The following is a 21,708-nucleotide window of genomic DNA, read 5'->3' as shown; positions in this document are numbered from 1 at the left end:
GGGAAGAAGCTCTTATCGTTGTATTTCGAATGTCACGTGGGTATATACACCAGTTCCATTGCGCGTTCTATGTCATTATTATGTCTATTGGGGCTAACCAGAGCCACCGCGGGGTTTCTCATTCCATATCGTACAAAGATCTAGAACCAGGCAATTCCAACAATCAGGCCGATAACCACAGCCATACAGCTGCTGCGCAGCTCTGTCGAATGCCGGCCAGCAGCGTCCGTATTCTGGTTCATTGATGGATTATGCGATTTATCCACATAATCCGGCCCGTAGGCGCAATCGACCGATTGCGGCTCAGATGGTGAATTTGACATTCCCGGGGCTGTAGCCTCTGACTGGAAATTTGAGAAAACAGATGTGGTGTAGCTTGCCCCGGACTTGATCACGGATTTGATAGCCGCGGGGGCGTTCTCCGGAATGTCCCACAGGGCTGTCGCAGCATGACAGGCCTGCTGCCACGCGGCACTCCATGAAGGGAGCTCAAAATTTCCGAATGTGGAAGATGAGAGGGAATAGATCGTATACGAAGGCGAATCAGATGAATTGTGCAGCGGGGTCGGGAGAGGAGTGGCGTTCGAGAGGGTTGTATTAGGATTTGACGCAGGCAGGGCGGTCGGTCTGCTGCGGTTGGCGAACGGAGTGAGAAGCTGGTAGTGGTCTAGTTGCTGAACAACGTATGTGCGGAACTCGCCGGCGCGGCGGGTGAACGTGAATGAGGAATCGGAGGAATAGGCGAAACGGCTGGCATTCGATGCGGACGCCGTCTTGCCGGGGGCATCACCGGGCCATTCGCCCGGGAAGACCGCGGACGATTTGGGCGCCGCCGCGACGGCGCGAAGTTCCAGGCATTGCGGCTGTCCAGGAGCTGCTCGGGCGGCGGATCGGAGATGCTTTCCTGGATGAGAGGGACCTCTGGAAGAGACGTTAGCCGTGGGGAAAATCGCGAATTCGGAATGCGAGGCCGGGGGGGAAGTACGTACGGCGAGGGCCGTATGGGAAATCGGCGAACTTGTAGATGCTCGATAGCGACAGGGCCAACGTGAGCAGCGAGAACACGACCAAGGCCAGCAGTGGAAGCGCGCCCGGGTTACCCAAGCCGGGTCGCATTGTCCAGGAGCTTGACGACCACTTTGACGTGTCTTGAGGGGCTAATTGTGGCCTGCCATTTGAGTGTCGCAGAAGGCAGGATTTTGGATGTTCAGGGTGATCGTCGAGATCGACCATAGGATGCAGGGGGGGGGGGGTTCGGCAAAGAAAAGGAGAAAACGGGGAAGTAAAAAATAAAATAAAATGAGGAACAGAACTCGATCCAAATCAAAAAATTAAGGTGATTTTCGGATCCAAGGCAACGACGATCGCCGAAGCTGTCACTAGCTTGGCAAACCCTGAAATTTGGACTTTGTAAAAAGGAGCCGGGCCCTCCGTAGCCTGTTTTTGCTCACCCACGGTTTTCTCGCTCGGCTCGTCCGACATGACGTAGTCGAGTTGCAGGTATTTGAGCTTTGCTCGAGTCTGATCTGCTTACGATCGCATCCTGGCCGCTATTGTCTGGCCTTGACCTCTTTCATCGCTCGAGGTCGAGACTCGAGTTCGAGACTCGAGTTTACTCCGAGCGGGCTTCTCTCCCGCTTCCAGGAATGTCAGCCTGCAATGCCAGGCAATAGTGAGCCTGAAACCTGAGGCCGGAATCCGGGTTTGTACGAGCACATCAACCCTCGACCTTGGAAACGTTTGGGAGCAAAAGCACAGTATTCCGGAGTAGAGCTGCATGAACCAAACTCAATAGTCCATGCCTAAATCATGTCCAGGAAACTGCAGATTACAACCTCACTATCTCCACCGCGTTGCATCCCCCCCCCCGTCCTGCCAGCACGCTGGGAAGCAAAAAAAACCATCGAAAAAGCAAAGAAAAGCAAAAGTTACTCCGTGCATGTGACGAGCCTAGTTCAACCTGGCAACTGCCGCACGCACCCCAAGGAGGAGAAGATCGGCCCAGCGGCGTCTCACTCGTAGGGGGCGTGCCGTGCGGGTCACCCCGTTGGCTGAGAGGGATCCGCCCAGCCCAGGATGGGAGAGGAAAGCAATTCCTGCAGAACGGCCTCCTATTTCCAATTGGTTCTCGCCAGAATAAGAGGCAGCAGGGTACATATTCGGGTCCCTCCTGAAGAGGGAGGTTGCACTACCTGCCGGACCTGCGAAAGAACTTTACAGCGCTCTTTGTCTTTCACTTGCCAGCCCCACCTTGTATCCACCTTTCGTGCCTAGCGGCATACTTAGTCGGAGCTTTTCCGTCTCAGTCGAGGTTGGTCTCCGCTGTGTGCTAAACTCCGTGCCCGTACCATCTGAGAAGAGGCCCCCACCCCCGGGGGCCAGAACGCAACTGCATGCAGCGAGAGAGGGGTAAAATGCTGCTCCCCAGCAAAAATTGATGCGCAGGCATATGAGAGATGCGTGAAAAGAAAAGGCAAAGAAAACAAAGTATGGGAGACCCGACACAGTGGTCAGACTTCATGCTTGATAACGAATCGTTATGCGAATCAATGCAAGGATCCAGATCCTGGACTGACGTGGCGCATCTTCAACATCGAATGACAGGTATACGCCGGGCTCGTGGAAGAATTGAGACAGGACGGCTCATAATATTTCAAAGGGGAAGGGAAGAGATTGGATTCGTATATTAATTGGCCGGCTTATCAAGAGGGGGCTGGAAAAAAGAAAAAAAAATTAAAATAAAATAGAAACGAATGATCAAACACTAAATGCATGGGATATCTCTATAATACATCGTCAAATCGTAATATTAGTCGGACCAGCCCGACCACTATAATGCAAGCGTCAAAAACTGACCGGTCCTGTTACGCCAGGAGGTCCCCATAGGCAGACATATCATGGAACAGCCAGGATCGGCCGGGCGATTCCATAAAGGATGGCAGCCATTCAGGGAGAGTCACGGAGGGTGCCAGCTGGGCCCGTTCTCCACGCTGGCGATGGAACGACACCAACGCATGCTCCAGTTGGTATCCACCAGCGTAGGAAGGGTGGCTGGCACCATTGATCTCCGGGATCGCGCCCCCATTCTCCGTGTTCAGTAGATCGGGGCTCCGCAGCGACGCCCGCAGCGTCCCGTGGAGACTTTCAAGAATCTTCACGCCCCGCTTCGCAATGCTGTGCTTCTGGCCCTGGCGGCAAAGTAGATTGAATCCGTCAAAGAAGATGGCGTAGCTGTGGCGCAACTCCTCGTCGGGCTCAATTCGAATGCCATCCAGCAGCAGATTCCGCTCATCGGCTTGCACCGAAAGGAGACAGACGCCCAAGGCGGCTAACGCTTCCACGAGAGATGTGGGGAAAAGGAAGAGTCGCTCAGGCATGCCGCCATCCTCGTCCCCACTGAGCATGTAGAGTCGAGCTATGGAGGGGATGATCTTGCAGTTGATCTCCATGAGTTTGCGGCGGTGGCGGAGGGCAAGCATGTCGGTGCGGTAATTGTGATGAGCATGTTTGTTTTGATGTAAGCTATCACAGGGGTCGGAGAAGGCTCGGTACAGCGACGCTTGCGTGCCGAGGAGGAACATATGCAGCATTTCCCGCTTCGAAGGGAAGGTCGGTTCCACTGCATCCCAGGAGGTGTCGGGATTGTCCAGCCAGAAGGGCGGGGGTAGCTGATCGATGATGACTTGCTTGAAACGCTCGGCGAAATCTTCGATGATGGTGGGAGTCACTTGGTCCTGCTTCCAAGACGGAGGACTCATGAAGGCAGTCAAGAAGCGGGCTAATTTGATGTGAAATATGCGGTCGGTGAATGGGGTGAGCATGTAGGGAGTGACTTGGAGGGGTTGCATGTTGTCGATGGGGAGCTCAATATCGAAGTAGCCCTCGGGAATCAGAGGCCAGTGACCAAAGAACGCCGAATGAAACCTTCAAGAGATTAGAGAGATTGGTTAGCAGGGGGATCTGATCCAGGCCCGTTCTCAAGACATACCGATCCCACACATAGAGGTTCCAGAATGCTCGTCGGCGAAACTCCTTCTCCAAGTCCGTGAGCGGGAACCCGGGGTCTTTCAGATGTAATCCAATCTCATGGGCATCCTTCACGGTCGCACTGAGTGTGGCCCAGCATTCGCGGACGCGGGCGTAGTTCTTTAAATACAAGACATGGTAGAAACGATGCTGGACGGTCGTGAGAGTCGGCTTCTTCGAGCTGGTCGTCTTCTCAATCTCGTCAGCAGTGGAACAGAGCCACTGCTCGATGGTGGCGATCGGTGCGCTAAAGACCCCAGCGGTGGGATACCGGGCGTGGGGTAGACACTGAATACTGAGCAACGAAACTCGAATCATGAGCAATCCGAAATCCAAATCCTCATCCGAAACCTTCATGTCTCCCTGAACCTCCTTCTTCTCCTGGGTAATCCACCACGCCATGTACCGAGACTGAAACGCTAACGGATCGACCATCTCGAAGGCGCGATTGATCTCGTGCAGGAACATGGTCACGAGAAAATCCATCACCGATTTTTCGGGCCATGCCTTTGGCCGTAACCGTGACTGGGGTTGTATTCGTGGTGAAGGTATGGCATTTCGTTTCGGCCCCACCAGCGGGGGGGAATCCCTGTGACGGTGGTTAGTGGATTGGGAGAGACGGGAGTTTGGCTTCGGGTGCTGGCGACGCGGGCCGGGCCCAAATACGTACAGAGGATAGAAGGCAGAGGTCAATAATCCGTTGGTTCCCGGCGAAGCGTAGCCCAGGGCCTCGAGGGTTTCGACGCCGGCTGAGGTCGAGTCGGAATCGTATGAGGAGAGGGTGACGGACGTCTCCCGATCCTCGCTCTGGTCGATGGTGGTGGTTGAGCTGGACCGTCGCTCATTGTGGTAGACTTTTCGATTCCTGCTATTAGTGCGCGATGGATGGACGTTGGAATAGACACATAATCGCTCTACCCGCGGCCAATGCAGTGGTTGCAGGGTTGCTGGCGATTACACTTTCAGGAGAGGTGAGCGCGGACTCTAGGGGTTGAAAGGCAAGGGGGGGGAACTGATGAAAAGGATCATACCTTCTGCTTCCTCCGATTACACTCCAGACACGACTTGATGGGCTTGCGACGAGTCCTCTTCTCCGGTTGCATGGTCGCTGAAGTCGGAGAAGAGATTCTGCAAGGATCCTTTTAGGCAAATCGCGGTAGAAACGGGTCTTTTAGTGTTTTAGTACTCCGCAGCAAGCAGGTAAGCGCCAAGACGAAAAAACGGCCCCCCCCCCCTCTGCAGTTTTAGGGAAGCTGGGGAATACTCGATCCTCGGTACTTCGAAGTTTGGGAAGGGAGGATCCTTGGAACAAGTTAAGCTTGCTGGCCCCAGACGCCTTAAATTAAGCAAACTTGGTGGGGAGCAAAACAGTCCACCGTTGGCATCTAACGGATTCTTCAGTCAGCATCATCCCCGGCTTGATATGTACGCAGTATCTGGGTTTTTTTTTTTTCTTTTCCCTTTTTCTTTTTATCTTTTCTTTTCTTTTCTCTTTTTGGGAGGGGCCTGCTCGGGTCCTCCTTACCCACTTGGTGTCAATTTAGATCTTCCGTTCGCTTGTGCCCAGCTTCTTATACTCAGTGTGCGAGAATAAAGGAGCAGGGGTGAAGAACCAAAAGTACCCCCTCCAACGAACAAAGAAACTAGTTCCTCACTTAGTGCTTCGCGCTGGCCCCCTCCCGGTCTGCCTACGAACTCCCAAATCCCGATGTTTTTCACCTCTCTTTCCTTTTCTTTTCTTCGTTCTGCTTTTAGTCCAAGTATCCTATGACTGTACCTGATAATGGTGTGCGACCGTAGGAAATCTCTTTGGTTTATGATAAGCCTCGCTTCGCATGGGGCGCAGAACGGGGGGGGGTGGCCTTAGCGGCCAGAACCGGTTACGGGGTGTACCACCGCACTAGGAGGCCACTAAAACCAACAATGGGTCTTGGCTCTGTCGCGGGACTGACCGGGGCGACGCTTAATCGTCTCTTGACACGTGTGGGCTCCAAGCACAAAATAAATTAGAAATAAAATAAGAATAAAATTCGTCAGGTGAGCGTTTTTTGTCCCAAATAACCTTGGCCGGGGAAGGGGAGACCGCATTGGGCCTGCCACAGATGGACGCCCCCCCCCCGGGGGCCAGTTGACCATAGCTTGGTCACTATTTGGCGCGTCGCCGGAGGGTCATCCTGATCTTGCAGAACCCCCTCTTTTGTTGGTCCGGGTTGATCGACTTCGCTCAAGCCATATTGGCTTCTGCACGGGCTCTGGACGGGCTCTGGACGGGCTCTAGACGGGAGACTAACTCCGTCCACGAACAGACGTCCGTGGTTGCTGCCTTGTTAGTGTCTGGACCAGCTTCAGTTCGTCAAATGTTGGACGACTTGCAGATTTTAGTTAGTAGCAACCTGCGGAACAATTTAAGCGATCAGACAACGCACCAATGATGCCCAGACGGGATCATCCTTGGTCTGTAGGGCGCTGGCTCCCCGGAGTCACTTTCCCTTGTGGAAACTGGTCCACGACTGAAAAAGTCCTGCAGGATACATTCTCGTTTTCAAACGTAATGTATTCGACGCATTGATAGCGATATTCGTATTCGGCAGCTTTCAGCTGTCATTGGGGTGGGCGACGCGACTTGGGAGGATCCACGGTTGGGTAAGGAGGCGGTCGAGGGAAGCGTTCGAGGAAGGGGAGTCCCCAGCAGCACCCCTTCCTACTTATAATCGTCCTAGTAACGCCTGGACTCCCTCGTGTGACTCACAAAGCATTAGAGATAGGACCAAGTCGAAACTTTGTCGTCTTGTGCGAGCTAATACCCGACAAAGCTTATGGGGAATGCCGAGTGCTTATGACCGATCAGGCCCCGACAGTATGCAGCTATGAACACAACTTGGGGCGAAATCCAATGGCATCATAAGATGTCGTGGAAGGGGCGCAGAAGGCTCCTCAGGATGTCAGCCGAGATCTGGTCAAGTATGGAGCTTTGACTTTCAGATCCAAAGATCCTACCAGATCTACCCCTTAGCGCACGCGCCTCATAACCTTAAGGGCAATCTTCCGCCATCTGATACGAGTCTAAATACACCTTCTGCCGGGCTCGGCAGGGAGAGTTGATTCCAGCAGTCGCCGTGCTATGAGGCTGGTGAATCCGCACTGCTAGAGGCCTAACGGACAGTTCCGAGGAAGTGCGTCATTTGCATTCTCACCCCCGGTCCACATATACCTTGATTACCATGAAACAGCCATATTCCCAGCTTGATTGTCCCGTACGAATCAGACTCCCCGAGCTCCTTCAATATCCCCGTGGAACCCCGAGCTTTAGAAACTGCATTCGTACCCCTTTCCGACAGTCCTTGAGGCGTTGGACACCGAGGCTCACTCGAGAGCAACAAGCTACCCAATTGGTGGACAGACCAGCACAGATTTATGTTTTCCTAGTACTTTACAGACGTCTATGCCTCATGCAACGAGCATCCTTGCCATTGTTTGCTCAGTTGAACGTCTCTTCAATACGAGAGAGACCCTTGAACGTTGATGCCAGATCGGCTGAGCACTGCAGCAATTCGTATGCTGTATCACCATAACCTTAGGAGAAGACAGGAATGTGTCAAGCCAAGGTCTGGCTCACAGCTTGGAGGAAACGTAAATTGTCCTCCACAATTCAAGTTCTCACATACCTTATACCCCATAGTCCTATATTGTGGCCGCCCCTTGTAGTCATCCCTTTGTTCCGAGGAATCTGAGGCACCCTCCTTCAATCCCGAAGCTTCTCCTTATTTTATTACTGTGAAAGGAGAAAACTACTTCTCATCATGACAGCTCAAGTGAGAGTATGCTCAGTGCTTGAGCACAGTCCTTATCTCCAATCCCTAGGAACCACTCCAGCGGGCATTCACACGAGACGTCTTAAGAGCCGCCTACGAGGCTGAATCCATCACAAAAGTGCCACATTGGCCCACCATCTCAAATGGGACATCCGCTCATTTCACCCGATATTTTCGTGAACGAGCCCAAGTCAAAGTACGTGTCCAATGGGAGCATCCAAAGCATCGACGAGTCAGAGGTGCTCCCGGACGGACAGGGGTTCGAGAGCACCATCCAGCTTTTCGGCTACGAGCCGCAGCCAGAAGAGCAGCCATGGCGACCGCACGTCCGCGACTGGGCGGTTTTCATCTGTATCGTCATTCTAGCGATGATGGATGCCTTCGACTCAACGGTTTTGATTCCTGTGGTGCCCGTAAGTCCTCAACTACAACGGTTACCTACGAGCGCCAACTAATTCCGGGCTCAAATTCCAGCACCTAGCGAGCGAATTCGACAAACCGCTTGTCTCCATGCTATGGGTAAATACGGCATACCTGCTCTTCAGTACAGCAGGTCAGCTTTTCTTCGCCATGATGGCGGATGTCTTTGCACACGCTCCGCTGTGGATCTCAGCAGCCGTGTGTACGACCGTCGGGACGGGTATCTGCAGCGGCTCGATGGGGGTCACCGAGTTGATCGTCGGTCGAGTGCTGCAAGGTATCGGGGGAGGTGGGTGCCTGAGCATGTGCTTTGTCGTGATGGCAGAGTCGACGCCCCCGGCGATTCATTCGCGGTATTCATGCTATATCCTCTTGACTAGGTTGATTGGATTTGTGCTAGGGCCGATTGCCGGGGGTCTGTTCGTGGATAATGCGAATTGGACGTGGGGGTTTTATTTCAATTTTATATTCTGTGCGCTGGGATTGCTTGCGATTCCCTTTGCAAGTGATCTCCGGGTTCCTAATAATCTTCCTCTCAGGAAGTTACGTACTCTGGACTGGTCGGGTGCTGTGATGGCCATCGTTGCGCCGGGGTGTATGGTCATTGGGTTGAGCTGGGGCGGGATTCTGTTCCATTGGGCTGAGTGGCAGGTTGTGGTGCCTCTTGCGGTAGGCGCTGGCGTGTTGATTGCCTTGGTGCTCTATGAGTCGATATGGACGTTGCGTCCTCAGTTCGGGGCACGCGTCTTCCGGAACTGGCCAACCGCCGCGACTTATATAGGATGCTTTTGTCATGGATTCGTGGTAAGTTGGCATCCGACATACCACTGTATCATCACTAACGCTTTATAGCTGTTTGGCCACTTACAGTTCTTTGCGCTCTATTTCATGTTTGCAAAATACTTCTCAGCTACCCTCTCTGGGGTCGCGCTAGTCGCCATCCTTGGGTTCGCAATCATGCCCGCGGCCGTGGTCGGCATTATCCTGGCAAGGGAGTCTGAGTGCTCGAAATTCGTGATCTCCGGTGGCTGGATCTTAACGACTGTTACCGCTGGATGTGCTATTGTTCTTGACCCCAGCACCCCAACGGTCGGATGGGTGTTTCTTTTCTTTACTGCGGGTCTGGGACATGGCCTGCTTCTGTCCAGCTACAATATCCGCACCCACAGCCTCCGCATGGAGGAAAGCGGCACCTTCTCCACGCAGCCAATTACTATATCCATCTTCACGCGGGCATACGGGATGGCAATTTCCGTACCTGTGGGAGGTGTCATCTTCTTGAACCTCTTCGGCCAAGCTCTCTTCGACGCAGGCCTAAGTCGGGACCTGAGTCACGGTGCCCGAGGCTATCTGATTTCGATGAATGAAATGCAAATGCCAGCAGCGACAAGAGATGCGGTCAAGTATGCTGCAACAGGAGGATTGCAGGCTGTCTGGGAGCTAATTGCAGTGGTATCTGCTCTAGGTGGGGTTTCATCTGTCGCGCTCTGGAGAAAATAGCTTGTTCTTATAGTGCCGATGTGCAATATCTCCGAGTTTCTCTAAACACAGCAAAGACAGTGTGAATCTACGTAAATTATCATCGCTTCCCTTGGCACCATGATTGCGGGGATTGATTGGACGGTCTAATCCCCATGCTTGTTTATGGAAATTGAACGTTGAGGACACTGCGTAGTATCATTGCGGTGCAATAGTCAAATAGATCAACCTCGTACAATGGTGAGAGAAACAATCAACCATTTTTGTCCCGGTTAGAATCGAACTGGGGTTACAAAGAATCGCATGGCACTTCCTGTAAGGAGAGCCGCGAGTTGTTAAGCTTGGTTCCAGTCCGCCAACGTATGCACTTAATGCTTTGTGTCCTCAGCATTAGACGATTGGACCTCTGTTAGTGGGATTTGAGATTATGGTGTAGTCAGCAAGTGGCAAGATCTGGAGGGTAAATCATGTAGCATTCAAGGGTCATAGGTTGATGGAAGAATGATTCCGTTGCACCAGTTGACACCGTGCGAGATCACACAACGCCGGGATATAATGCTAAATCAGTAAGGATAGAGTACACGGCACTTCATCGCACGAGCAGGATTCAGGTTCGGCTGAGCCTCGCAAGCTCCTCCTGTCTCATCTTCTCATGCTCCTGCACACGCTCGGGGACGACTTCGTCCCGGCCTCCTTTGATCTTCCAACCGCGCAGTCGCGCCTTGCCAAGGTCGTGCAACGTCTTTTTCTCCACTATACTGTAAAGCCCGTCGTCGCGATCGAAATTGAAAGGCTTTTTGAGACAGACCGGAGGATTGGTGATAATCCGCGGAATCCTCAAGCTGTTGACAGACTGGCAATGCATCATCAACGGATGTAAGAGGATCACATCGCCCACCCTGCCCGTCATTTCATGGAACTCATCGCATTTTTCAAGCACGGTATCATAAAAGTCCTCTTTCAGCTTGCGACGCTGCCTGCCTCGCGGGATCATGTACGGCGACACACCTTGCGGGTTATGGTATAGAAACTTTGCAACTTCCCTCACTGAATCAATGCACACCATGGTGCCACCGCCGTGCTCTTCAATATCACTGAACAGCGGGATCACCAAGAGCCCCTGCTCCGGTGAGTCGAGGAAATGAACGAAGGAATCTCCATCAACATGCCATCCCTCCAACTCAGCCGGATGGGGCCACTTGCCCTCCATCTCCGCCGTGCCCAGGTTGACGATAAACGCATCGTTCCACGTCGCCGACTCTTCATCGAGGCGCTCTTCCCCACCGAGCAGCGCACATATAGCGGCCCACGCCTTAGGCGCGAACGTCTTCACGGGCTCTTCCTTGTGCTCCGGCATATGCGTGCATTCGGTCGTCCATGTTGATTTGTCGGTGGGTGAGAACCCGAGTCTGGTCCAGATGTCCGCCGTCCATTCGGCCGCCTTGTCACGGGAGAAGCATTCCGGCACCCGCAGGTAGCCATATCGTATGAAATGGGCAATTTGCTCCTCGGACAGTTTGTAGTCGCTCATGGCGTGGAGGCTGGGGTCGGGGGGGGGCCCAATACAGATAGAAGGTCATTGGGTGGGCTGAGAGGGCCCAGAGAGGGCCCAGACTTCCGCCCTCCCCGGATCCAATGCTCCAGAGAGCAGGAGCTGACAAACTTCTTTCCAGTCCGGGGGGGATCCGTAAATGGCTGCCTATTTCACCTTTTTGGTACCCATCTATAAGTAGAAAAGCTTATATTTGAACGCCACGATTCCATTTTTGGAAAGGTTGGGCCTTGAACTTGACTGTGCTCAAAGTTATGCACTGGCGTGCCGAGGTATTTCACAACCCGGAATGACGATGTCCAACATGACTGCCATGATCGAGCAAGATCTAAGCCATGTGTTGGGGAAATATTCTGAGAATTCGAATGACCATAGGGTGAGTCTGAGCTCAATCCAGATCTTTCCGCGATTTACAGCCCTGCTGCCGCCGTCGAGATCGACTTGTGCTTACCCCCGTTGCACAGCCGCCACACCGTAGATTCCAGGTGGATGAGGGATATATTTGGGTATTAAGCAGTTTCCAAGCTTTCCGTGGCTGGGCACTAGCGTAGGTTACTGTCCTAGGCGGATTATGGAAATCGGGGATTTTCTTCGACCGCTCCTAATTATACCAACCACAGCCCATTCTCGAAGTATAAAATGCCCCGAACGCGCTTTCCTCCAATATCGTGCTTTCCGGCCAGAGTCGGGTTTATGGACGTTACACGGTGTTCACCGAGCGACCAGACCTTTTGATCTTCTTTCGATTGGTGCCCTCTTGCAGTTCTTTTATTACGTTGTACACATCCCGTACACACTATTCTTCTCTCTCTCCGCGCTAGTCATCTCGTTATTTCAGTCTTCCACCGCCATGAAGTTTCTAGCATCAGCTATGGCCCTCCTTGGGGCACTGTCCTTGACTTCAGGGGCACCAATCAACACTACGAATGAACTACCCAACGGCCTTCCGTTTCCAAGCGCCAGTGAGCTGGCTGTGATCGAGCAGAACGCGCACGGCACCTTGCCAAACGGGCCACCGCCCCCCGTGATCAGCAATAAGGGCATTAACAACCTTCGACTGATTGCTTTCAATGAGCTTTTCGAGGTTGCATACTTCAACGAACTGATTACAAACATCACTGAAGGGAAAGACGGATATCGGTTCACCGACTCCGGCGATCGAGACGATGCTCTGAGATCGCTCAAGGCCATTCTGGCTGTAGGTCATTCAATTCATGCCTTTCCATGGCAGGGCTAACCGTATGTTGCGTGTATAGCAAGAGGAACTTCATGCGATCAGCGCGAATGATGCTCTAGTCCATTTCCATGTCCACCCCATCCAGCCTTGCGAGTACACATTCCCAGTCCAGGACTTCGATTCCGCCATTCGCCTCGCATCAACCTTCACCGATGTGGTCCTTGGTACACTGCAAGATGCGATTGAGAGGTTTGTCCTGGGCCACGATGCCGATCTCGCGCGCGAGATTGCCGCGGTGATCGGCAACGAAGGTGAACAGCAGGGCTGGTTCCGGGTGCTGCAAGCCAAAATCCCGAGCGCACTCCCGTTCCTTACCACCGCGGATCTCAACTATGCTTTTAATGCCGTCAAGAGCTTCACTGTCCCCGGATCCTGTCCTAATATCGAGGAGATCCCACTGCGCACCTTCGAGTCGCTCGAGATCCTGGAAGCACCAGGTGCTAAGACCGAGAACATTACCTTCACTTTCAACGATCCTGAGGACCAAGCGGGTCATGGGCTGTGGATGACTTATATCAACCAGCTTAACCTTCCCATTGTGGAGCCTCTGAAGGTGATCTCGAGAGAGGGAGATAGTGTTACTGCGCAGGCACTGTTCCCATATGATGATCACGAGCTCAACGGACTGACTATTGCGTCCGTCACCACGAGTGATGGCCCTTTCAGTGACGCGAATGAGGTGGTCAAGTGGACACTTGCTGGTCCCGGCCTCATTTCCGTCAATTAGTTGCGTGCTCTACCAGTCGTTTGAGCACTCCAGCGTTATCATTAGGCCTATGGCTGACTCTTTGATAACTTATTCTTATCTCCTCACGCCTCGGCTCTTTGGCTTATAATCGATTTCCATTAGTTTGGTACCTCAATCCTAATTCTTTCCAAAATCCATGTTCCCTCAAGTAAGTACAAAATGCAAAAGAGTGTTCAAAGGGGTACGATAGAATATAAACTAGCCCCATCCGGACCCAAGAGTCTTTACTACAAAGCAAGTTGGTATACTAGATACGCAGTATCTACAGTCTGCCCTGTCCAGCATTGGCCTTAACACTGGAAGCAACCTGACTAGCTGAAGTAGCAGAGGCGATGTTCTTGCCCTTGAAGTTCACCAAGAATCCCTCATCACTCCGGCTGAAAGCTCCAGAGCCCGAAAGGCTGTTCACCTGACAAGTACGGCCCAGGTAAGCACTGCAGGCGCCGGTGCTGCCGCTGTTCGAAGTGAAGAGCTGCCCGTCAACGGGCGACTCGACGGGGGTATTGATGTCCGAGAACGCATTGCCCTCGGCGAGGACGTAGCCGCCTGTGCCGATCTCGAAGGCGTGGCCGCTGTTGTTGTCCCAGTAGTTGTTGACCTGCGCAGTGGTTGGTTAGCTGTGGGAGAATCTGTGTGTTGAGAGGAGGGACTGACGGCATGCAGAAGAGTGTTGCCCTGGACCTTGGGGCTACGGCCACTGGTCTTGTAGATGTAGTTGCCCTTGAGAGTGACCAGGTCGCTGGAGCCGTCGAGGTAGATGGCCCAGTAGGTGTATCCGTCGCAGGTTGCGGAGTACTCGGTCTCGCCATTAATGAAGTTGTTGGAGATGGTCACGCGTCGGGAGGCATTGGTGCCGAGAACGATGTGCTGGCGACCAATACGGGCAGTCTTGGGTGGATCAGCGAGTGTCTCGTTCAGTGGCTGTACGGGTGGAACTTACAGTAACGTGGTCGATCCAGATCATGTCCGTCCCAGCGAGAGTGATGGCATCTCCGCCCCAGACGTACTCGGGGTTGATATCGGTGATAGCAATGTTCCTGTGGCTTTGTCAGTACCGAACTTGTCGGATGGAATGGGGGGGGCTCGCACTGGATTATGACATTGGAGACCCCGTTGGCAAGACGAAGACCCTTGCCCTTGATGACACCGCTCGAGCCCACACCAAGAATGGTCTTGTCGGAAGCGACGGTGATACCCTCAACACCAGCCTTGTCACTAGTCTGTGTTAGTACCTGAAGCATTCTTTTGGTACGGCAAGGAGCCTCACTAGGTAACAGAGACAGCCGGAGCACTCGACTCGTAGTTCGAGCACCAATCGTTCTGGTTGATCGCTTTCTGGCATCCGGGGGCAGTGCCCCAAGGCGCACATCCAGTGGCCGTAGCTTTTCCTTCGGTGCCGGTGAAGTCGAAGGTCTTTGACAGGACAATTACTCGGGGCTCGCTATCCCCGAGGTATGAGACCAGCTCACTAGTCGAAGAAGGATAGACAGGCGTCGCAGAGCCACCACCGGTGACGCCCTTCGCGAAACCCTCGGCCGAACCAGAAACACCGACAGCAGCGGCGTGAGCTGCAAAAGCCGCAAGGAGAGCGGTGTATAACATGGTGAATTTAATGACCTGAGAATGACAATAATAGTGGTGTGCTACATTTTACTGGGGGGGGCTCCCCAAAATGTTTTATGTAGTTTGTAGAGCTGTGATGTACTCCGTAGTTTATCCACAAGTGCCGAAACGAGTTCCACTTGGTAGATCCAGGCCTATTCGCCTTTTACCTTGCAGATATTCCTGTTCCTGACCCTCCACGAATGAGCATTACTTGCCTTGCCCGTGATTCGCTCGCACACGTAAACTTCAATTTCCATGCGCCACTCTGGATAATTCTGACATCTGTGTCTGGTGGTAAAGTGGGAAAGAATGGGTCAGCGAAAATTACCCACCCAAATTGCCGGCCAGGGGTTGAGCCAGAAGCAGCAGATGAACAACATTATTCCGCCTCTAGATTGCTTCCAGTATGGGGTTGCGAACTAAGCGAGTTGCTACTAACGGCCTCGCGGTTTGAGGGTGGCCGTCAGACATGAAGATGTTTCAGCTAACACCCCGCCAAGCTCGATTCGGTACGATTCCCATCTATAGGGCGACACTTGACCTAGTCAGGATGTGGGCCGTTCTTGTCGAGTTGCAACTGTAATTGAAGGGCGTTTCATCTGTGGCTTCGGAGATTCGCCGGCATTTCTCCTGTCAAAAGGTTGTTCTCCACATTGCATCAAGTGGTAGGCCATGCATGGATTGGAGTAGAATAATTCTTCCGTCTTGGCGGTACTGCTTTCGTTCTCACACTGCCTCTTATTAACTGGTGATGGTATCTAGTCACGATCGAATCTGTCGCAAGCATGGAAAGTCGAGATTCTTGTTTACATTTATTTCCCGGTGGGGGCGAATGCGGAAATGCCGAAGCCTCTTCCCAAGAGCTCTTGCACCTCATCTTTGGGTTACCGGGCGCAGATATAAAGAGTTGGTGGCTTCCTAAATATGCTTCCTTTGGAATACTTCGTGTATACAATGATCCGCAATAAAGCTGAAGGACCATGCCCCCCGCCCCCTCCGCGCGCCCGATGTTCATACCGGTTAAAAGATCAACAGGCAGTTTTGCAGCTATAGCACTGAGCACTGCCCGGCCCACGTTCAGCTGTCCATAGACAGCAGAAAAGCGTGGGTTCATAATGAATAACCACTAATGCAGGGTTTTAAAATGTCACTGATGCTTCATGCGCTTACCAGAACCTCATGCATGACGAGCACATGGGCATCAACCATATGGGCATTTAAGATGCATAGGAAATCATTGGAGGATACTTGTCTCCCCAACTAAGATCGCGTTGTTGCCTCACATTGACGAGCCCAAGCGCCTTTGCAGCAATGTACTACTGACGATAAAGGCGAGCAGATACTTGAAATAAATCACATTCATTATTTGTACAAAACTTCACCAAATAGACTCCTTCCCTGTGACATTCTTGAAGACCTCCTGCAAGTGCTGCCAGACTTTGGCCCCCGCATCGGCCAGCCTAAGCTCAGCCAAGACCTCTTGGACCTTTGCATCACCACTTTCACAAAACTCGTCCAAGGTATAAACGCCGCTTCCAATTGCTCCATCAGAGCCAACAGCAATGTCCTTCCCATAATTTGGCGGATCTTTGCTCTGATTTTGAGAAGGGAACCTGGAACTTGTCGCTAGGAAAGTGTATCTTTCTCCAGTCTCGTCCAATGGCATGTAGGTAATCTTGGGGCCGATTGTTCGGTACATGGCAAACCCTACCTTGAAAACAGCCGGAAGAATTCCTTTCATGGTCTGGGCGAGATCAGTGTCTACAAAGCCGGGGTAGCTGTAGATGAAACTAACGTCCGGCGCTGTCTCGGCAAAATGCTCCAAAGTCAAGGTCGACAGAGACGAAATGTGGCCCCGCGCTTTCCACGGTGCTATACTGCTGCCAGAGAGATCTTTCATATCAAGCGGGCCCTCTTTAGTTCCGGCGAGGACGGAAATCACACGACTGACTGATGGGGATTTCCGAAGAAGGGGAAGCAGATTTGCGATGAATCGCATCCGGGAGTAATACCCCAACGCCGTGATCAGCATGAGATTTTCCGAGGTTTCTAGCTGTTGTTAGGGTCACGCGTGCATATATTTTCGTAGTCTGATGGGGTTCATACTCGTGCTCATGTCCAAAGTACCCTGACTCTGGAAGAGAAGGCTGATGTTCTCCTCCTTCGCTTTGAGTTCCTCGCAGATTTCATCGACTTTGTTGAGCAGACTAGCATCCGCTTTGATGAAGGTATAGTTCCCCTCTGGACTTTCTTCCCGGAGCTGCTTCAAGATTCCATCGGCCGCTTGTTGTGATCGGCCGATAAAGTAGATGCGCGGTTGTGGTGCATGTTTGGCGTAGTTCAGTAGACTCGTCTTGCCAATTCCTTTGGTCGCCCCGACAAACACAGCAACAGCTTTGGGTCGCAAGTATCGGCGCAGGGCTTTATTAGAAGCATGGACCGCCGTTAGCTCAACCATCTTGCCAATCTGGTGTTGTACTAGTCGGTTGAGAGATTCTTCGTTCTACAGAGCATATGTGCAGGCGGGTCCTGGATCATTAAATAGGTCAGGGCTACGATACTGTCACTGCAGCCGGTCGCGGAGAACTCGCGAGGTCCCCAGCGTCATCGTCTTCCAGTTCGAGCCACATTCCCAGCTGCGATCCTGCCGACGGACGAAGTTTGCCCCGAGGACGTTATCGATTGGCTCCCGCATCTGCACCCCTGGATCAAACGGGGCTTTCGAGGCTGGCGTGCGGAGATAAGGTGGGGGCTAAAGATGGCAGCTAAAGGTGCCCTTTTATCCCCGTTCCTTGCCCCGTTTTGGGCATTGCTGGCTAGAAAAGAATTCGAACCGTGTTGAATGCTGTGCCGACTATCATCCGTGTTAAAGCCTAGCTTCCATGAAGTTCCATATTGACGGATCTAGCACAGCCACTTTGCTTTCATGCGAAGTGACCAGCAGCATGATCGAGTCGAGATGTGTAGACAGTTCCTTCAAACAGAACAAAATTAGACCTGAATCAGTGATTGATCACTATGAGCGCAGGTCAAGCTCCATTGCCAAGATCAGGTTCTCCGATCCATGAGCGGTCAGCCTACTTATACTAGAAGTACCAGGGGTGCTGCGCACCTGGGCATCAGAAGCCAGGATAGAGTAAGCATATGAAACCCGTGAATTCCCAGTTTATAACTACACCCGGTATTTTGCATAACGCCAAGTAGATTCCTGGCCCTCGGATCCGTTCTACTTGAATAGAGCCAATGGAATTCAGAGGCGCCGGGATGGCCTCCCAGATCAATCACCGAATCCAACACCGAAAAGTATCAGGCAAACCTGGCAGCCTCCAGCTCAAGTATAAATTGAGTCGAAGTGTCTTCAGAGTCGAGTACTCACTTCGGACTCATCTAACAATCTCCCATGACTCTCAAATATCTCATCACAGGTGCTACCGGTGGGCTGGGAGCATCGGTGCTGTCCTGACCTCAAAGCCAATGTCCCCGCCTCAGAATATGCCGCAGCCTCCTCAAGCGAGGCCAACCGAAAGCGATTTGAAGACCAAGGCATTGCTTTCCGGGTCGTGAACTACGATGACCCGGAATCTCTAGAGGCTGCCTTCCAAGACGTCGAGAACCTCTTCTTCGTGAGCACCAACACTTTCGACGTGCAAAAACGAGAAAAGCAACACCAGAGCGTCGTCGACGCCGCAAAAAGACAGAAGGTTCGGCATGTATGTAACCCCCTGGCAGTCCTCCTAAACGCAGCCATCATTCTAACATCAAGGCTTTTAGGTGTGGTATACCTCACTTGCCTTCGGTGGCTTCAGATCGGATTCTAAAGCCGACGTCCAGCAGGCTCATCTCTTGACTGAGGAGATGTTGCGCAAGTAAGTCCGTCCCTCAGCCCCGGCAGGGTCCTCAGCACCCGGCTGACATTCCATATCAGAGCCGATATCAATTACACTTCTGTGCGCCAGGGCCTCTACGCCGATGCTTTCCCGGTGTTTATGAATTGGTACCCCAGCACTTCAACCGTATATCTGTCAGGAGATGGCCCGATCGCATTCACTCTACGGGATGAATTAGGGGAAGCGACTGCACGACTCATGATTCACGGGGGCCACGATCGAGAAATCGTGCTCCTGACAGCTCAAGAAACCATCACCTATACCGAAATCGTAGATCTCATCAACGAGACCACGGGCCGACAGGTACGAGTGAAGACTGTACCACCAGAAGAGTTCGTGAAACTGCAGTCGACAAATGACGAAGGGGGCAAGTCGGCGGCGTTCTTCAGCAGATTGACCTCGTGGAATGATGCGATTGCAAAGGGCGAGGCTCAGAGCACAGATCCGTTGATGGAAGAACTGCTGGGACGAAAGCAACCCCGCCCCGAGAGGCGATTCGCAAGCTATTGACGGAGAATCGGGACTATGAATGGCACCAGAACTATATTAATCGGGGTTATTTGACGTTCACACGCTGTCAATTTAGGGATATTCCATGAGTGGTTTGGCACTGGCATGTGAGTACAAACAGGTGGCCGAGGCTGACGTCGCGGAAAAGCGTAGTTGGCTCTCGGCAATAGAATCCGGCCCAGCGTTTGGTTCGGGTCATGACAGCCAGTCAATGGAGCGACAGAGGTCAGGCACTCTCGACAAGAAATAGCCATTTGTATCAACGTAATAGCCCGTATAGTAATTCCAAATCTGGCCTCGTTGATACCAGGCCAACCTTCGTATTTATTGCAGCAGTCGGCATTTGAGCGGCGCTGGACGCTCTACGCAGTATGACTCGCCGTGTGCGCCCGAAGGCTTGACAATTAGGCGCGCTGTGATTGGCTGGATTACCTTACTCAGCCGATCCGACCGTGAAACCCGAGGTTAGTGAGAAACCGGTCCTCCTTGACTTCATTTTGTCGCCTCTTTGTGCTTTTGGTTGGCTGGTGATCCTCAGGCCCAATTCCTGGCTCAGAACCTCTCTCCTCTCTTAAAGCTCGCCGGCGCATCATCTTCCTCCCTTTCATCTCCCGCCATCACCAAACTCCGCCATGGCTTCCCTCCGCTCAACATCGCGACTCTTCGCTGCGTCGCGGCCTCTTTTCCGGCCCGCTTCGTTCGCTCGCTCGTATGCCACTGTCGAGGGAACCAAGAATGTCGAGCCCAGTCCCTCCGAGAAGCCCAACTTCAAGACCTTCAAGGTCTACCGTTGGAACCCGGACACGCCCGCTGAGAAGCCCACCATGCAGAGCTACCAGCTCGACCTGAACAAGACCGGCCCCATGATGCTCGACGCTCTGATCCGGATAAAGAATGAACTCGACCCGACTCTTACTTTCCGCCGATCCTGCCGTGAAGGTATCTGTGGTAGCTGTGCCATGAACATTGACGGTGTTAACACTTTGGCCTGCTTATGTATGTGATCGCATGGACTCGGAATGAGCCCCAAATTCGCTCGAAGCCCCGTATACTGACATGAACTTGCCAGGTCGCATTCCCACCGACGGTGCCAAGGAGTCCCGCATCTACCCACTGCCTCACACCTACGTCGTCAAGGATCTTGTCCCGGATCTGACCCTCTTCTACAAGCAATACAAGTCTATCAAGCCATACCTGCAGCGCGATACCCCCACCGAAGATGTGAGTGAACTGCTATCCTGTTACATATCCTCCAGGAGTTTCCCGTAGACCAGTGACTAACACCCCGCACAGGGCCTGGAGTTCCGCCAAAGCCCCGAGGACCGCCGGAAGCTTGACGGTCTCTACGAATGTATTCTGTGCGCCTGTTGCTCAACCTCCTGCCCCTCATACTGGTGGAACAGCGAGGAGTACCTCGGACCCGCCATTCTCCTCCAGTCTTACCGCTGGCTGGCCGACTCCCGTGACGAGCGCACTGCCGAGCGCAAGACTGCCCTCGACAACAGCATGAGCGTCTACCGTTGCCACACCATTCTCAACTGCACACGAACCTGCCCCAAGGGTCTGAACCCTGGTAAGGCCATTGCGGAGATCAAGAAGATGCTGGCCTCGAACTAAATTGTGTGGATATAAAACGGAGTTGGAAGTTTCCTTTCTGTCCAATGTCTTGCAGCCGATTTCCTTATTTTACCCTGTTTCTTTTTTTTTTATCCCGACCCATTACGGATGTTTTCATAGGTGTAAATTGTGGACGAATTTTACAGGAATGTACTAGAGGTCTAGTTCACTCAAGACTTTTTTGCCTCCTTTTGCTCCCTTCCTTCTGGCGGGAATCGGGCGTATACTTGCGTCGATTCGGGTACTCGGCTGCATGCCATATCGCCATCCTGGTCGAGGATCCGTAGCCAGCGATCTGATTGGCGGGTCATACTAACCAATCACAATGAAAATGCATTCGCGCTGTCGCATTTGCATTCGACCCAAGGGATTTAATTCTGGGCGACCAAGATTCTCGTTTGGCTGCATCCGTTTGGCCATGTAGTATTGTATCTGGATGGCTCTTGGGTTGGGGGAACCTACTGCGGCTATTCGTTTTCCCCATTCGCCCCATCCGCATACCCGGCCCTAGGAGAAGCCTTGTGATATGTTTACCGCACCTGTTATTGGTCGACTGACAGCGATCACCATTGCTTACTTCATCGCCATCCATGATGCCCAGGTGAGTGGTAGGTTTCCCTGTGCGCATCAGATATCGCTATGGTATCTCCCCTCAGACGACAGCTAATCCTGGCTAGCTCAAGTTTTTTCGTACTGGTATCCAGCCGAGTCAAGTAGTTCAGGACTCAAAGAGTACCCATTGTCTATGATGTTTCTTGTCGGGAGAACTGCTTCGCGGCTTACTCAAAGGTATTGTGACGCATGCCAGGTGCATG

The 21,708-nt window shown here is 52.6% G+C and overlaps 9 protein-coding genes across 9 annotated transcripts; 4 read left to right on the top strand and 5 right to left on the bottom strand.

Moving 5' to 3' along the window:
- Positions 1–140: 140 nt before the first annotated feature.
- Positions 141–1,233, bottom strand: N7468_001733 (uncharacterized protein; the record flags this gene model as incomplete). The annotated part of the gene is made up of 2 exons (XM_058471030.1): positions 141–921; positions 986–1,233. 2 exons carry the CDS (start codon positions 1,231–1,233, stop codon positions 141–143), a joined length of 1,029 nt encoding a protein of 342 aa, XP_058334171.1.
- Positions 1,234–2,864: 1,631 nt separating this feature from the next.
- N7468_001732 (fungal specific transcription factor domain-containing protein) lies at positions 2,865–4,494 on the bottom strand (the record flags this gene model as incomplete). Its single annotated transcript, XM_058471029.1, is given in 3 exon segments — positions 2,865–3,668; positions 3,684–3,924; positions 3,989–4,494. The coding sequence occupies 3 exon segments, from the start codon at positions 4,492–4,494 to the stop codon at positions 2,865–2,867; spliced, it is 1,551 nt and encodes a 516-aa protein (XP_058334170.1).
- A 3,487-nt stretch (positions 4,495–7,981) lies between these two features.
- N7468_001731 (uncharacterized protein) lies at positions 7,982–9,758 on the top strand (the record flags this gene model as incomplete). The annotated part of the gene is made up of 3 exons (XM_058471028.1): positions 7,982–8,251; positions 8,313–9,062; positions 9,111–9,758. 3 exons carry the CDS (start codon positions 7,982–7,984, stop codon positions 9,756–9,758), a joined length of 1,668 nt encoding a protein of 555 aa, XP_058334169.1.
- Positions 9,759–10,344: 586 nt separating this feature from the next.
- N7468_001730 (uncharacterized protein) lies at positions 10,345–11,268 on the bottom strand (the record flags this gene model as incomplete). The annotated part of the gene is made up of 1 exon (XM_058471027.1): positions 10,345–11,268. One exon carries the CDS (start codon positions 11,266–11,268, stop codon positions 10,345–10,347), a length of 924 nt encoding a protein of 307 aa, XP_058334168.1.
- Positions 11,269–12,139: 871 nt separating this feature from the next.
- Positions 12,140–13,253, top strand: N7468_001729 (putative sexual development protein (LsdA); the record flags this gene model as incomplete). Its single annotated transcript, XM_058471026.1, has 2 exons — positions 12,140–12,487; positions 12,546–13,253. The coding sequence occupies 2 exons, from the start codon at positions 12,140–12,142 to the stop codon at positions 13,251–13,253; spliced, it is 1,056 nt and encodes a 351-aa protein (XP_058334167.1).
- A 283-nt stretch (positions 13,254–13,536) lies between these two features.
- Positions 13,537–14,891, bottom strand: N7468_001728 (polysaccharide lyase family 1 protein; the record flags this gene model as incomplete). The annotated part of the gene is made up of 5 exons (XM_058471025.1): positions 13,537–13,872; positions 13,929–14,162; positions 14,215–14,311; positions 14,364–14,489; positions 14,542–14,891. Coding segments are annotated over 5 exons (1,143 nt in total), but the record flags the coding sequence as incomplete, so codon positions are not given.
- Positions 14,892–16,257: 1,366 nt separating this feature from the next.
- N7468_001727 (uncharacterized protein) lies at positions 16,258–17,337 on the bottom strand (the record flags this gene model as incomplete). The annotated part of the gene is made up of 2 exons (XM_058471024.1): positions 16,258–16,928; positions 16,986–17,337. 2 exons carry the CDS (start codon positions 17,335–17,337, stop codon positions 16,258–16,260), a joined length of 1,023 nt encoding a protein of 340 aa, XP_058334165.1.
- Positions 17,338–18,279: 942 nt separating this feature from the next.
- On the top strand, positions 18,280–19,276 carry N7468_001726 (uncharacterized protein; the record flags this gene model as incomplete). The annotated part of the gene is made up of 4 exons (XM_058471023.1): positions 18,280–18,313; positions 18,351–18,589; positions 18,651–18,745; positions 18,805–19,276. The coding sequence occupies 4 exons, from the start codon at positions 18,280–18,282 to the stop codon at positions 19,274–19,276; spliced, it is 840 nt and encodes a 279-aa protein (XP_058334164.1).
- A 632-nt stretch (positions 19,277–19,908) lies between these two features.
- sdh2 (succinate dehydrogenase iron-sulfur protein subunit SDH2) lies at positions 19,909–20,893 on the top strand (the record flags this gene model as incomplete). Its single annotated transcript, XM_058471022.1, has 3 exons — positions 19,909–20,272; positions 20,346–20,497; positions 20,570–20,893. 3 exons carry the CDS (start codon positions 19,909–19,911, stop codon positions 20,891–20,893), a joined length of 840 nt encoding a protein of 279 aa, XP_058334163.1.
- Between the last annotated feature and the right edge of the window lie 815 nt (positions 20,894–21,708).

Source organism: Penicillium chermesinum, assembly GCF_028974085.1.
Source record: "Penicillium chermesinum strain IBT 19713 chromosome Unknown utg000002l:1.0-5270490.0:1.0-5274688.0, whole genome shotgun sequence".
NCBI lineage: Eukaryota > Fungi > Ascomycota > Eurotiomycetes > Eurotiales > Aspergillaceae > Penicillium > Penicillium chermesinum.
This window is presented reverse-complemented; position numbering and strand designations above follow the sequence as displayed.